Raw genomic sequence first — 14,718 nt, forward strand, 5'->3', positions numbered from 1 at the left:
CGTATAGTTGCTGGCTTGGAGTAATGGTGATGGTTTAGAGTGACTTTTGTGTATGTAAGGCACTTGAGATTGTTAACTCAAAGGACGGCAAAGGTGCTGCTTTACGGGTCATTGAGATTATTTTAACAGTTCACAGCCTACTATTATATAAACAGAGATCTCAACAGAAAATGTAGTAACTTTATCTTCTGTATAATCTATTATATGTCTATAGTAAGTATCAATTTGCTTTAGTGCTAATTTCAATTACGAGTAGGACTGCAGAGTGTGAAGGAGTCTGTGTACTTATTCCAAGGAGGAGTCCTCCTTACACAGGACCTTTGCACAGTGAGAATCAACATCATACAAGTTTGTTAAATGTCTTACATAAACCTTTTAAAAAAATGTTAATAATACTTTGGGTTTAAAAAGAAGGATTATCTCACATCCAAAATCTGTCTTCTGGCAAAATCAGGTTAAAGAGAAAGGCTTGAGAAAGCGTTTAATATCCTACCTATCTTTATAGTGTTACACACTGATCATTTACTTCTGACTGGTTTCAATTATCACAGTGCTTCGCTTAAAATAATTTTCTTTATTGTAGTATAGTATCTAGCTGAGTTAAATGTCAGTGCAATTTTTAGTGGTTTGGTTGCTTTTTAAAGTAGCCATGCTACTTTCCTCTGAATCCTCAATTTAAAAGAAGGGCTTGATGACAGTGTGGCTTACACATTGCATCACCTGATGAAGGGACAGCAGATATGTCAGGTAAATAACTTGCACAGTCCCTCTTCCTTAAAAAGTGTGCAGTCTAGATATGATAAAGCAGTGGAGCAAGTCATGGAGGACTTGGGAGTGGCATGTAAACTTTTAGATTTGTAGGTGAACATTTAAACCATGAGAACCAAGTGTGGGGTGAAGGGGGTGAAGGGTGAGTGCAGGCATGGGACTGCAACAGCTTCTACCAGGTCTGATCTGGTTGGAGTATTTCGTGTAAGCCTTAATTCCTGCTGGCTGAGCATCCATGAGGAGAGGCCAAGAAAAGTCCTCGAGCTTCTCAAGATAACCCCTTTACCATTCAAGAATGGTAAATTTTTGTTGTGGATCTTTTTCTTTATTATACATAATGTCTCTCGGTTTTGTGCTCTGTCATTTCTGCCTTTACTCTGTGCATCTCAGTAATGGCTGTCATACTTTTTCCTCACCAAAAAATGACTTTACTGAGTGATAGTAGGGAGAGATTCAGTCTTGGCAAACAGTTGAAATTCATATCAACGATAGAGATATTAAGTAGAAGTTTCCATTGTTTATTTACTTTTATTATCTGAAAAAATAACTTACCCTGCATAATATTTATGTCTTGTCCAATATTAGAAGTTTCTGCAAAAGAAAAATATGGTGAACATCATGGACGGTGTGCACTAATTACAACACCCACATTTCTTGTTACTAGTTTTTAACTGTTAAAGCTGCAAATTGAAAAATAAAGTGGTTCCTTTATTAGTCTTCACCCCTTTACACTTGCTCAAAGAGCATAATTTTGCTGCGTGAAGTTGCTATTTATTGTGTCCAGTCATTCAGTGTTGTCATATTCTTGTCATTCTTGCCTATACTGTCCTACTTAATAGATAGCAATTTAGCAGTCAGTTGTTCAGCCATGTTAAATTTGCCCTAGAGCTAAAACTGGATAATGTCCATAGTTAACTTTTTTAAACTTTGAAAGGGAAAGAAAAATAACTAGCATGCATTAGTAATAACCTGCTGAAATTCTCTTGTAAACAAGAAGTGCATCTTCACCTCAAGACTTGTTCCAAAATTATGTGATGGTTCAGAAATAATTTTTTAATCCTTTTTTCCTAGTTGCCTACTAGGAAAATTATTTGCTACATTGGAAGAGGTGCATTTTGGACAAGAACAAAGTTAGACCTCCTGGCTTCACTGAGTGTTCTAAAGTTGGTGTTCAGAGCACTGTCCTTGTCAGAACATGTGTGGAACAATACTTCCTTACTGCTTTGTATCAGATGTGTTTGTTTTTTGATAACCATTATTTTTGACATTTCCATTAAATAGGCAATTTTATTTTGAAAGTAATTGGATTGTTAATTTAGAAAAGAAATACAATATAATTGAAAAAATATGTGAGTTGGTAGAAGTATTTAAAAGTAAAGCATTCCTGCTGTACGTAAAATCTTAATTAAGGTACTAAAATGTTACATTTTTGTCCAGAAGCAATTATTGTAAAGACCTCTTTCTGAGTTTGCATGTAATCTTTTTAATGATGAAGGATTGATACAGCCTGTAAGGTACAGCAGTTAGTAGGCCTTGCTGCCACTGCTATGGTTAAATGTGTGTGTGCTTTTTGAAAGGGAGATCTCCTCTTGTCCTTAAATACACATCTAAAAAGAGTACATATGGCATCTTCAACCACATTGCATAAAATAAAATATCTGCCCCCTTTACACGTGACAAAAGATATGGTTTTATGCTGCGCAGAATATGCATCTGCAGAAATTCGGGGTCCTTGTGTGCCCATTGCTTGTGAGGGTCATCATAACCACTCTCCTGTTAGAGATGCTAAGGGAAGCTGATGAGTTGAAAAGCTGAGGAGGCCTTTCTTGTGCTGAAAGAGCAAAGCATAGGTTTGGGTTCAACAGACAAAAGTGAAAAGATGTGGCTGCGTAATGTAACAAGGGGAAAGGTTGTGTGCTCCTCGGGGGGTTACTGTCGCTTGCCCCTTTCAAGGAAATCTACTAAGAGACAATTATGTTCTGCATCAACTGTTTCTGAGTGTTTTAAAGGTTTTAAATCTTGGGGAGACTGAGTTACATCGTGGATGAAGATCACAAATCCATGACTAATTCTCAGCAGAATCCACATAATCAGTAAACAGGGAAGCAGAAGTAATGTGGATTATGAAGAGTTTTCCAAGCAAGTTGTTTTCCCTGCTTCCTTGCTTAGAGTTTCTCCTGGCACTCATGCAATCCACTCAAAAAAAGTTTTCTGACTCCAGCCATAATTTGGCTTCAAATTACGTAACCTCCCTCAAAATATCTTGTACTGTAATTCTGAATCTTGGATTGTTGTCACAGGAGTCTTGAGATCTGTGTCATATGACAGTAGCCTGGAGCTTCTTTATTGTAATGTGATTATCCCAGAGTTTTATATTCTGTCCTGAACATGTATTTTTCAGTAACAAAATCCTTTCCTCAAAGTAGGTTTTAGAAAGTAGGATTTTATAAACTGTATTTTTTTTGGTGTAGAAATAGATTTCTTCATTATCTTGTTTAGACCAGCAAATGTCTGTATTTATGTATTCACATAAACATGTATGTATTTTTTTTCTTCTCTGAAAATTTGCTGTACTGTACTTGGCTACACCACAAGATGCATCAGATGTACAAGTTGATTTCTAATACATAAATAAAAATTCATGATAAATATGTCCGAGAGGAAAAAAAATGCATTGAAGGGAGCCATTATTAGAAGGAGAGAACAACGAAGGTGACTTTGCTATTTTGGCTACTACACCTGGGATAATCCCTTTCAGTGTTGCACAGGATCCCAGTGTAATTCCCAGCAAATAGGCCCTGAACATCCACCTATTGAAATTGCTAAATAGGTTTCTATATTTAAGATGGAACAATATTGCTTCTAATTAAAAACTCTCTTACTAGAGCACTCAGTGCTCAAAAAGTCAGCTTATTGTAACCTGAGCTGAGCTGGCAGTTGAAAGAGAGCAAAATCCTTTTTGTTCTAGCTTTATAACTATTACTCTGGACATAAAAGTTCCTGATGTTAAATTGTTTGTCATTCTTGTGGGCTTATGGTAAGCATTTGGGGTCTTTTTGCTTGTTGTGTTTAAGATGAAAGCTGAAACTCTTTAGATGCTAAAGATCAGTTAAGTCTCATTTATCTGAAGGGAAGTATTCCAATTTTTTGATTAATCGTGGCATTGATACCCATCTCAGTATAAGCCAGCTGAGTCCATACGGACTGTGGTGCTGCAAAAATATCTTGGGGGTGGAGGCAGGGAGGCATTGTTTTTTCTGCAGATTGCCTGTGCAGTGCATTCGCAGTATGGCAGGTACACGGCGATCCAGCCCGGGTTCCCGCCGCACACTGAGCCGCTGTTAATGAACCTCACGCGGAGCAAAGGCGGCATTTCTGTGGCAGCATCCCCAGCGCTCTGAGAGGAGGTGTTGTTCAGGGCTGGGAGCTGCCTGCAAGCCAGCCGGGATCCAGCAGCGTGCCTGGCTAACGGCCCCGCTCCCTGACCCCAAAGTACCTGGCAGACACGGCGGGGAGCGCACAAGCAGCTCTGTACAAACCAGAGTGGGTCTGGCCATGCTGATGTCTCTGGCTTGATGCTGGTCCTGCCAGACACAGGTCGTCTGGGCACCGTCGCTGTGTGATCCTGCTGTGTGAGTTCTCTTGTTACTGTATGTAATGGAAAACAGGTTGTGCTGCTTCACTCTAAAAAAGCAGGGACGCTTCACTGTGCTGAGATGACTTGTGCCATACGTGCAATGACGGTATTCTTTAAATTAATTTCTTGGGAGCAACAATGCATTTTCCAACCCTTTGTTTCTTCTTAACTTCCAGGTTTTCCGAAAGAAGGCAGTAGAGCTTGGAGAGAAATTGCTACCTGCTTTCAACACTCCCACTGGGATACCTTGGGCATTGCTGAATATTAAGAGGTAAAACAACTGCTTTTTGGTGACTGGAGCATATGAAAAAGTTATATTGAAACCATCTTCACCACAGAACTATTACAATTGCTGCACAGCTTTTGTCTTTCCAGCTACATAAATGTTGACATAAGATCCTTGGTTCTACTCTTTATATTAGGAAATTTAAGTAATGTGCAGTGCACATACGAGAGTGTCTGTAGAAATACATTTATTCACCTTAGAATAAGGTGAATAAGGCAGCTTTTTTGTCACTTAGTATGTCACTCATTACTTTTCCTGAAGTCCTCTATTGCTTTTCATGTTGTTATAAGTCAGGTAAGAGCAAAAAGGACATGTGCAACTCCAAAAAAGTAAGGTTTCCAGCCCCTTTCTACTCTTATTTTCACCTCTTCTCAGATGTAGTATCAGCATGTCCTTCAGTAGCATACCAAGAAATAAGGGTAGTACCTACTACAAATGACTTGCTGTTTCGTACCCTCTCACAAGGAATGGTTTTGCTTTGTCCAGTTGTGCTTTGAAGGCAACTGTGTGTTTGCTGTAGGAGATGCATATTCTCCTGAAGTCACTCTGGCCTCCAGTATCTGACTCCAGACAGATGTCAGCAATTCCTTGGTCTGTCCCTCAAGCCTGCTAGCAGTGCCACTGTGCTGGTAAAGAAAATGTTGTCTTTGCACTGCCTGGGGAAGAATATTGAAAGTTACACCTGTGGGGTATATTTGTGTATTTCTAAAGACACATCAGCTTTCTTCATACTGCAAATAAACCCCAGCACCACCCATCACAAGAAAGTGAATCAAGGAGCATTTCACATGTGCCTGTGTGGTATTGTGTTGTGGGGTTTTTTTGCACCATTCCCTCCTTGTCAGTCAGCATCTTGCACTGTTCTCTGCTTGATCTGTATTTATGGGGACACCTTTTCCTTGTAGTCGGACGTACATTGGCGTGCTTGATCAGTTGGCTGTGTTTGCTTCAGGCTTCCTAGTAAACTGCTCAGAGCCAGTCCTACAGAAACCCATGGTATGTCAGTTCAGACAGGCTTATCTTCCGCCTTCCTTTCAAACAGAAGTGAGGCGGGAGGCAAAAAGCATGTCTGTTTGCAGGAGAGGGAGGGAGTTAGTGCATCCTGAACTTTCTCGTCGTTGAAGGGGCTGATTAACTGCTGCCTGGTGGTGATCCTTGGACTTTGACTGATTACGTACATGCATGCTAATGATTTCTTCCCAACAGATTGTAATGAGTTCTGCACAAGTTCAATAGCGCAACAGCTTGAGCTTTATTGGCTATTTGTTTTTAAGCTGTTACAAAAAATTTGGAGTGTGAAACCCTAGCATACATTTGTAATTGCAACACAGTAGTACCTTATTCTACATGGTATGTGTAAACATACTGAAGGTATTTAGGATAAAAATTTGTGTAATATGTAGCCCTTATCTAAATTCCTGCTTATCTACTAAATATATCAATGTTTTTTGCAAGTAGTTCAAATTCTGCGGTAGGTCTTCATGGTTTTGTTCCTAGCTTCTCACAGCAACTGATGTGGTGCGCTACACATCAGCTACAGACACTACAACGTGGTAATGCAAAAGGGATTCATTTCTTACCTGGCACCAAAGCAGAAGAGGATCTCTGTCGAGATAACTTCCTTTGCTATGGCAGAAAAAGTTATGTTAAATGCTGGGTTCTTGGTTGTTCGTTCTGAATCCTTACACATCTGTCTAGATTTGACCTTCAATAGATGACTCTTCCATAATACCATGCATAAACAAATACACTGTCATCCAGGCTTAGGAAATGCTAAGCCACTGAAGCCTGCATATATTACAGATCTAATACGCCTCATTTCTGATTAGTATTTTATTTGATTTTATTTTGATTTATTCTTCAAATTGGAGAACACTCACAATAGATTGTGGATGTCAGTGGTTATTTTTAAATTACTATTTTTGGATTAACAGATGAGCTGGATATTTGTTTCACTATGCAAATGTGTTTCACAAAGTAGTTTGTTTTCTCTGCTTGTCCTGTATCATCATAGCCAGACTTGCTCTCTCCTTGCATGCCTCTGTATGTATACATATAGATGTGCTTTTGTCTGAGTGTGTCCTTACATACCAAAGGCATCCACCTGAAGTCTTGTACTCTTTCTCTTCTCTGTTGTTTTTCTTCATCCTCCTTCTTACCTCACGACTTAATGACCATGGGACACTTACTGTCTTACTTGTGGAACCCTAATTATCAAATATATTAAAAAGTTCACTGTGCTATTCTTCAGCTAAAAGTATTAGCCAATTCTTGAGTGTGTGTGTGTTTGTAAAATTTTCTTTCGACTCTGAAGTACATTTTAAGTCATTAGCTTGGTAGCTTGTACTGGGATTTCCTTTTCTTTCTTTCTAAATGTTTCAGTTGCATTTCCATATTTCTGATGTTCTTGATATTGCTCTGTATCTTCAGTTCATCTTCAGCATCGGTTTTTCACTTTGCTTATACTGCCAAATTTGAAGTTTCTTTTACAACTCACTTACTTATTTGAGTAACCAGAGTGGTATAATACTTGTTGGCTATTCTGGCTGAAAATGCTGGTACAAAGAGAGGCTGCAGAGGGAGAATGTGTATAAAGCAGTGGTGGCTTGACAGATAGGTTTGAGTCTTCTTTGGGGGTTAAGGAGCACAAGCTGGCAAAGTCGCTTTTATTTATTTACTTACTTATTTTCCTCCCTCACCTAAATCCTTTGTTTAGGTATTTCATCTTTAGTACTTCTAAAACACCAACCATAACAGCTTCTTAAAATACCACGAGTTCATGATCCTTTATTTTTCTTCTCAGTGAGCCGTGACAACCTGGCTTCTCCATGCTAAAATTTTCATTTCCCTTTCTTTCTAAAAACTTCAAGTAATTTATGACTGACCGGTCAGATTGCTTGTGTATTTCTGTAATATGCCTCTCGGATATGTAGAAATAAAAAACCACAAAATTATAACTCCCTTAGTGAGTTAACTAATCTTAACAAATATCCAGCTTGCATCATGTTCACAGGATCAAGTCACCTTTTGATATATCTGTTGGCTTTTACACCTGTAACTATTAAATAGGAAGCTGTATGGGGCTTGTGTGGGATGATGCCCAGCTGTGAAATACAGAGATGAACCCAGATTGTTGTTAGTCTATTGGATCACTCAGGAATAAATTTCTGAGTATAAGATCCTGTACAATATTTTTTCTCTTTTGGATGGAAATTGTCTATTTTATGTCACTTTTTGCCCCTTTGAAAGCAGACCTGTGTCTTTTTTTAGTCACTATTAGTTCCAGTAAGGCCACATTGATACTCTCTGATAAACAAGCCAGAAGAATCTTTATATGAAAGAATATATTTTCCATAAAATGTTTTCTCTCTATACATTGACCAGTTGAACAGTTGTTTTAAGGTTGTTTATTATCCCTTGTGTGCTGCAATGTAGCAATTAGTCATTAAAGTGCGGGGCTTTTTATGAAGAATCAATGTATCATGTAACCTTTAAGTGCATCTGAAATTTTGAAAAATAGTTATGCCTTACCTTAATGAAAAAGTTTTTGACTGGGGTAAATAATGCTTTTATTTCTGGAAACAGAACAAACTGGAAATGGGTTTTATGGATGTCTAGCCTGTTTGCAAGCGTTGATGTGGCTAAGGGGGTTACTGTGCCTGCGCCACTGGCTCAGTGACAAAAGTAAGTTTTCTAAGCATTTATGGATATAGGGACCATGGGAAGTTCTGTATAGAAGGAAAAGCTGTGAGGTATGAGTGGAGTGGGTCAGAGTAGCAAAGCTTAACAGAAGTCAAAAAGGAGGAGTTTGAAATGAATTTGATTAATCTGTATTGAAGTCAAGCCACAGGGAGTGGTAAGATTTACTCAACATAAATGTAAAATGTTTACTGTGCCTGATGTCAGCTCAGGATTCTTTGCCTATCACATGTTAACACTGTTTGCACATTAATTCAGTGTTACGTGTTTTACAAAGTGAGATATCAGAGGCCTTGCTAAGTTGTTTGAACAAAGTAGTTACCCATTCGTCGGTAACTGAGGATGGAAGTGACAAAGCTACAATATTTATGCTATTTGGATGTTGTCAGCATGATTTCAAAGCAAGGTCCTCTTTTGTCTTTTTTAAAAAAATATATTTTTTTTTAATTTCTGCATTTTGTACAGAATATAAAAGTCAGGCCACAGGCCTTTCCAGGCCTCAAAGCATTCAATGTTTGAACAAGTTTCTTGGAGCTACTGAGCCCTCGGAGCCACTGCATGGATTCAGAACAAGATGCACCCACAGCACAGCTTCAAAACCAATCTTTTTTTCTTTCACGTTACTTGAAAACAAGAAAATAGCAAGGAAAAATACACCCATAGTTTTTTATTTTGAATGCTTTAAGTCTTACCACCAGCTAAGATTCCTGTTACATGGCAGTAGTGCCAAGCAGGATGGCTGTCCCTCACCAGTCTGGCTTGCCCAACAGTTTGGCTGCATTGGAGAGGGAATTTTATGCTAAAATGCCACAGTGTCTGCCAGAGTGACACGGGCACAGTTGGCATTCTCTTCTGGGGCACACGCTCTGGTATTTCAGAGTACTGGCAGTATTTTAGGTTGCGGGCATTTAAAGGAGATTATCTCTCAGCACCTTCTGCCTAGGAGGAAATGTGGCTGATAAACCAACACTGAGGTATGAAATGTTGGTATTTAGACAATAGAACTTGTTGAAAACATTTTAAAGTTTCAAAGTAATTCCCAAATTCAAAACACGTTTAAGGTCTGATGTGCCTAAATCACTTGAGGCATAGATGGTCTTTAAAATGTCTTTAGTGTGCTACCTCATTAGAAAAACTCTAATATTCCTAAGAGATTTTAGCATGTAGCCAGAGCGGTTCTCTTTGAGTGCTGGGATTTCTTCCAAAAAATCATCACCAATGCACTTAAGAGCATAGTACTTTATAGTTTGTAAAGGAATCTTAATGCATTGAGAAAGTTTGAAAATACAAAAAAAAAGAGGATCCAAACACATAAATTCAGTAAACCTTTTTGGACAGCTCAGTTCCCCTACTTTACACTACCAGAAATGCCTGAAATGTGATTGATGCATTATTTTGCAAAATTTTACTAAGCATCAAGTTGCTTGTATGATACTATATTCCTTAACAGAACTAGTGGTTCTTGCTTTTACTTGTCCCAGTGATTCAACGAGCACTTTCTTGCAGAGATTCAATCAGGATGGCTAATGTAAATTTTCTAGTTTGCACTATTAGCTCTAGTGTCTAAATTAAATTTTAAAAAGACTACAGAGTTAAATAAAGTTTATTCTTAAAATTTGACTATCTTTGGCAAAAATAAACCTGTCTGCACAGTTTGTCAATGTAGGACCGTGTAGTACTTGTGTTTAGACAGAATCTTTGATTTTATCCCTTCTGTCTAATTTGGGCATAATTTTAAAGAAATCAAAGCTACCTGAGAAATAAATGCTAAAAGTAGACTAGTTTACATACTTAATAATTGCTTTGTGAGTGTTGTTTTGGCAAATGCTCCACGGATGTAATAAAGCGGCAATAGTAACAAAAAGGATTTGGATATTGAGTTAAACACTGAGATTTCCTCTGTAGCAAAACAGACCAATTGAAACCAGACTTTTTCCTTCAGGCGTTTGGATCACAGTGTGTGTTTTGTATTGGCACTGGATGCGAAGAGATAAATCCTAGCTGAACTTTACCTATCTAAAAATAATTTGTCTGGTATTAAATATGTTTTGGCATGGAATTATTTGCCTCGTAGAGATACTGATCTCTTTCCATTGACTAAAGAAGACCTTAGGCAAATAATTGAAAGAACTTTTTGAGTTGAGGAAATGAATTCCATCCTAATTTATCAGTAACTAGTGACAAGGATGATTTCAGCAAAGGGTACATTTTTTCAACACTACATTTCAGGTGCTGGTTAACCCCAGGTTCATTGCACAATTCATAAACAAATTTACACTTCTTCAGTCAGTACTGCATGCAAAGTAAACTTGAAGAATAGTTTTGGTTTGGGGGCATTTTGATATCACCATTTAATATGTCTTCTCATTAGCAATTTCATTGTTTTAGAACATGTTAGAACACCACATTAAGCTTCCCATGTCTGCCTCCTCTGAAATGAGTAGCCACTTCTGCATTGCATGAGTAGTGCTTTATATGTGATAAGAATAAAGTGAACTACTATGAAATTGTATTTCATTTTAAAAAAGCAAAGAGCTTTCCTTTTTTCCTTTGAGTTTCCATAAATAATTCTTCTGTGGTCACACATAAAATTATTTGGTCTGAGAGTATTATTAAAATTTAGATTTTCTGGTTGTAGGTATCAGTACACGTCAGTGTGGTTTTCAGGATCGATACTTTTGACCAGTGATGGTGTCTAGTTTGCCATTGAGCAGTGCAAAAAATGTAATAAAAATATAAAAAAAACTCCATGAGATAGTTCAAGGAACGTATCTGTTTGGCAGAGGAAAAAAAAAAAAGAACCAAGAAAAATATTGTTTTGGTGATAGCCCATAATGTTAAGCTGTATTGTTCAAACAGCAGCTTCAGTTCAATATTGTAATGCTCAATTTGTGTGGGAGGCTGCCCTCTGGCAATAACACAGGAAGGATTTGGGACCTATTATTGCTACTGCAAAATATCTTTCTCAGTTCAAGTACTTTCTTTATAGCCAAAGGAAAGAGAATCTAGTCCCAAATTCGAAGTTTAAACACTAACTCTTTCCCCACAGTTTATTAGCACACTGTAAAATGAGTATAAATACTTACAAATTCATAAGGATCATCCTACTTATCTGTGTAAAACCCTATGTGAGTGTTAGTAATGTGATTCCTCGGCATAAAGTGCATGATTGCAAACACTTTATAGAACTCTGCGGTGCTAGCAATAGGTGTAGTGTTCTTTTATAAAACAAAACAAACCTTGTGTCAGACAGTCCCACAGAAGCCAGCTGGTTAGAGGAGAGTCTTGGTCTTCACTTCATGGGTTTTGCCCCCTTCTATAGCAGATGCTTTCTTCAGGGTATCCAAACCTTCCCTAGCTGACATAAGATTTTGTCTTGATGGCTTAAAAAAAAATGGGAAGTGTCTTTTTTGTGTGTTAGTTATAAAGAAGATATGAAAGCTTTATTTACTGCAAAGGGGGAGGGATTTGAGTTAGGATAAACAGATAGCATTATTTTGAGTTTTGCTGTAGAAGAAATCGGCAGTGGGACATTCACTCTGGTCACCTATGGCGTGTACCAATAGATGACATGGACCAACCAGGTGCGGCAGTTTTTCTACTGGTCTGGTTGTAAACTAACCAGGTGCGGGCTGAAACACGGTGACTGCATTGAATGGGTGATGAGCGTGGGAAAGTTGCATCAGATCCTCAGTTTGCTTCCTGACAGTTAAAACTGCTCCTGGTCCCCAGAGAAATCTGCCTGCAAGATTTTGAAATTGCATTTATTCGAAAGAGGATTTTATAAATTAGTGTATAGATGTTGGTGTTGCTTGTGTTCTTGCTTTAGCTGGGTAACTGCTGCTATCACCTTGATATTGGCAGATAATTGTGACTTATCCCGCCACCTAAGAGAAGTGAGGGAGCACGTGAGTCTCTCTGGTAGTACTGAGTTGCCAAATGTATTTTGTGAGTTGGAGTTAAATGTAAAGATGCACAGAATGAGGCTCAGTTCAAGATGAGACATGTTTGTATGTTTTACCAGTGCAGCAGGATCTAGCTCCTGTTGCGGTTATTAAGGAGCCAGGCACTACAAAGTAGCCTGGGGAGTGATTACCTTGCCTGGAAATAAATGCCTGGTGCCTGGCCCGCTGAGCTGCCCCCTTCCTTGACTGTATTGACTGTGCTGGGAACTCTGATACCTGAATGTAGGCACATTAATCTTTGCACTGGTTAAAGATCGTTTCCCTTTCAATTGCTTGTCGTGTATGTCCTAATTTTAATCTGTGTCCGGTAAGTGATAATCTTATAATAGACAAAATGTGACTGTTGGAAGAGGCTTCCTTTAGAGGGAAGGAAATCAATTTGTACAGACTTCATGTTTCATTAAATAAATAAAACGAGCACAAGCAGTTCTCAATCACTTCTACCACAATTCAAGTCATCTTACGGAAACACTTCATCTAAAAAGAATAGTTGCGTTAGGATTGTTTCTCTTAAGAATTTTCCAAATGACAAATTCTGAAGACACTTATGAATTATTTACTTTGTGTATTTGATACAATGTATGTACACTTGCAGGATTTTGCCTGCAAGATCCATCACTCCGTAGTTCTATAGGGAACTCTTTTAAATGGCCATGAGAAGGGGAGAGGGGGCATTTACAAACTGTTTTGCTTGTATATTTTAGCTTGAATTGCTTTAATGCTTCTACCTGGATAAATTCTACAATGGAGCATGTAATTTCAAATGGAAAGGTGGTTGTTGGTGTTTTTCTTAGTCTAGTTTAAGCATCTTTATGATATGATGGATAATAAGGATTGTGATCTACCAAGCACTGTAATTTGGCTATCTGACTAAACCATTGGTGATAATATGCATAATACTGATACCTGTTCAGCATTACAAGACTGGAGGAATAAGATTTTTACCTAGCATCAAAAGTCAGGACTATTTGAAATTCTAAGATAAGCACTAGTTTAAATAGGTGACTAATGTTTGTAGTTACTCTGTATTCTTAATGTCCTAAAGTATCTTTATTCTTCATTATATGGTTTCTCATTGCTGCTCCTCCAAACTATAACCTCCCAGCTGGACAGCTGGAACCCTACCTGTAACATATGCAGTTGTGATATGTCGTGTGTATCACAAATAACTGTTTTACTTACCTGAATTTTAAACTTCTCTTCATAGTACTTCATAATCCTGTTAATACTTTGAATTTTGTGGTTTTCAGTATGCCAATGCTGACAGGTGTTTTTTATGCCATTTTTATAATCACGTTTAGTTTTGAGCTGACTAGTCATAACTGCCTATGACATCTTTTGTTCTTCTGAAATTCGTGGCATATCTGTTTTCATGGGCACATCAGATACTCTTGCAGTTTTCCATTTAATATTTTAGAGTGACCTTAAAATAATAAATCTCCATAAAATAGGTTCTCTTTTTCTCTAGATATCAATCCGTTGTATCAGAATAATAACATTCATGCAGATTGATTTTTAGCTCTAGATTTTAGCAGAAAGTAAAATTTATTATTTGTTAGTTGTTCAGTTAGGTTTGGCATTTGGTGAGATTTGCAGAATTTCCTTTCTTTTCAGGAATCTTAAAATGATGGAAGGATTCTTATCTTCCTTGCTTGTGTAATTGCTAAGCATTAGTTGGATTTTCTCATGTTTAGGACCAGCTTCATACACTCAGCTGAATACAGAGCACATCCTTGTTTTTAAACAATAATGTCAGCATTAAACACAGATACCTGTAGTGCCGTACTTGTTACTTTCAGTTATCTCAATGTTAGTCACTGTAATGATGCTGGTTTTGGTTGGAAAACAGCTATGTTGTTTCTCGTAGTGTCTCTTCAGCATCCAGGCCTTATTTGAATTCTTAATCTAAGCTGCAAGTTTTTATTACGAAGTTCTGAGATGATCCAGTGCTTCAGTTGTATGATTTCTGTAAATCGAGAACTACTGCAATCCATCTGTGATCCTGCTCTAATTTATGTGTTTTCTGACCCTGGTACTCCTCTTCTATGCTTGCTGCCCTCTTCTGATCCATTTTTATTTTGGAGGAGAAGCACTTCAATGATGATTTTCGTCTCTGATGGAAGATTTTTCTACTGAACTGTGGTTCTGCCCCTTGACCCCACATCTTCCTTAAGAGGAATCTGAATCCTGGGTGCATCGTGTTTTCCAGATCTATGGGTTGCTTCTCTGAGTGTTTTTTTCAGATGTTTCAATTTCATAACTTGCGAAAATTGATGTTTGGGTGCTGTACTGGGTATTGTCCTACATACATAGGAGACTTCTGGGCCGACTGTTTTTCAGTCCCTCTGTCCCTACCTTCCCTC

General features: G+C 38.0%; 1 protein-coding gene across 1 annotated transcript in view; it reads left to right on the forward strand.

Annotated features, from left to right (window-relative positions):
• The window catches only part of MAN1A1 (mannosidase alpha class 1A member 1), a 146,338-nt gene that overhangs the window by 81,579 nt on the left and 50,041 nt on the right, over nt 1-14,718 (forward strand). The window contains exon 5 of the mRNA XM_086461260.1: nt 4,582-4,676. Coding sequence (XP_086317386.1) covers nt 4,582-4,676 — 95 coding nt within the window. The remainder of the gene's footprint in view (nt 1-4,581; nt 4,677-14,718) is intronic.

Source organism: Leptosomus discolor, chromosome 2 (assembly GCF_034619465.1).
Source record: "Leptosomus discolor isolate bLepDis1 chromosome 2, bLepDis1.hap2, whole genome shotgun sequence".
Taxonomy (NCBI): domain Eukaryota; kingdom Metazoa; phylum Chordata; class Aves; order Leptosomiformes; family Leptosomidae; genus Leptosomus; species Leptosomus discolor.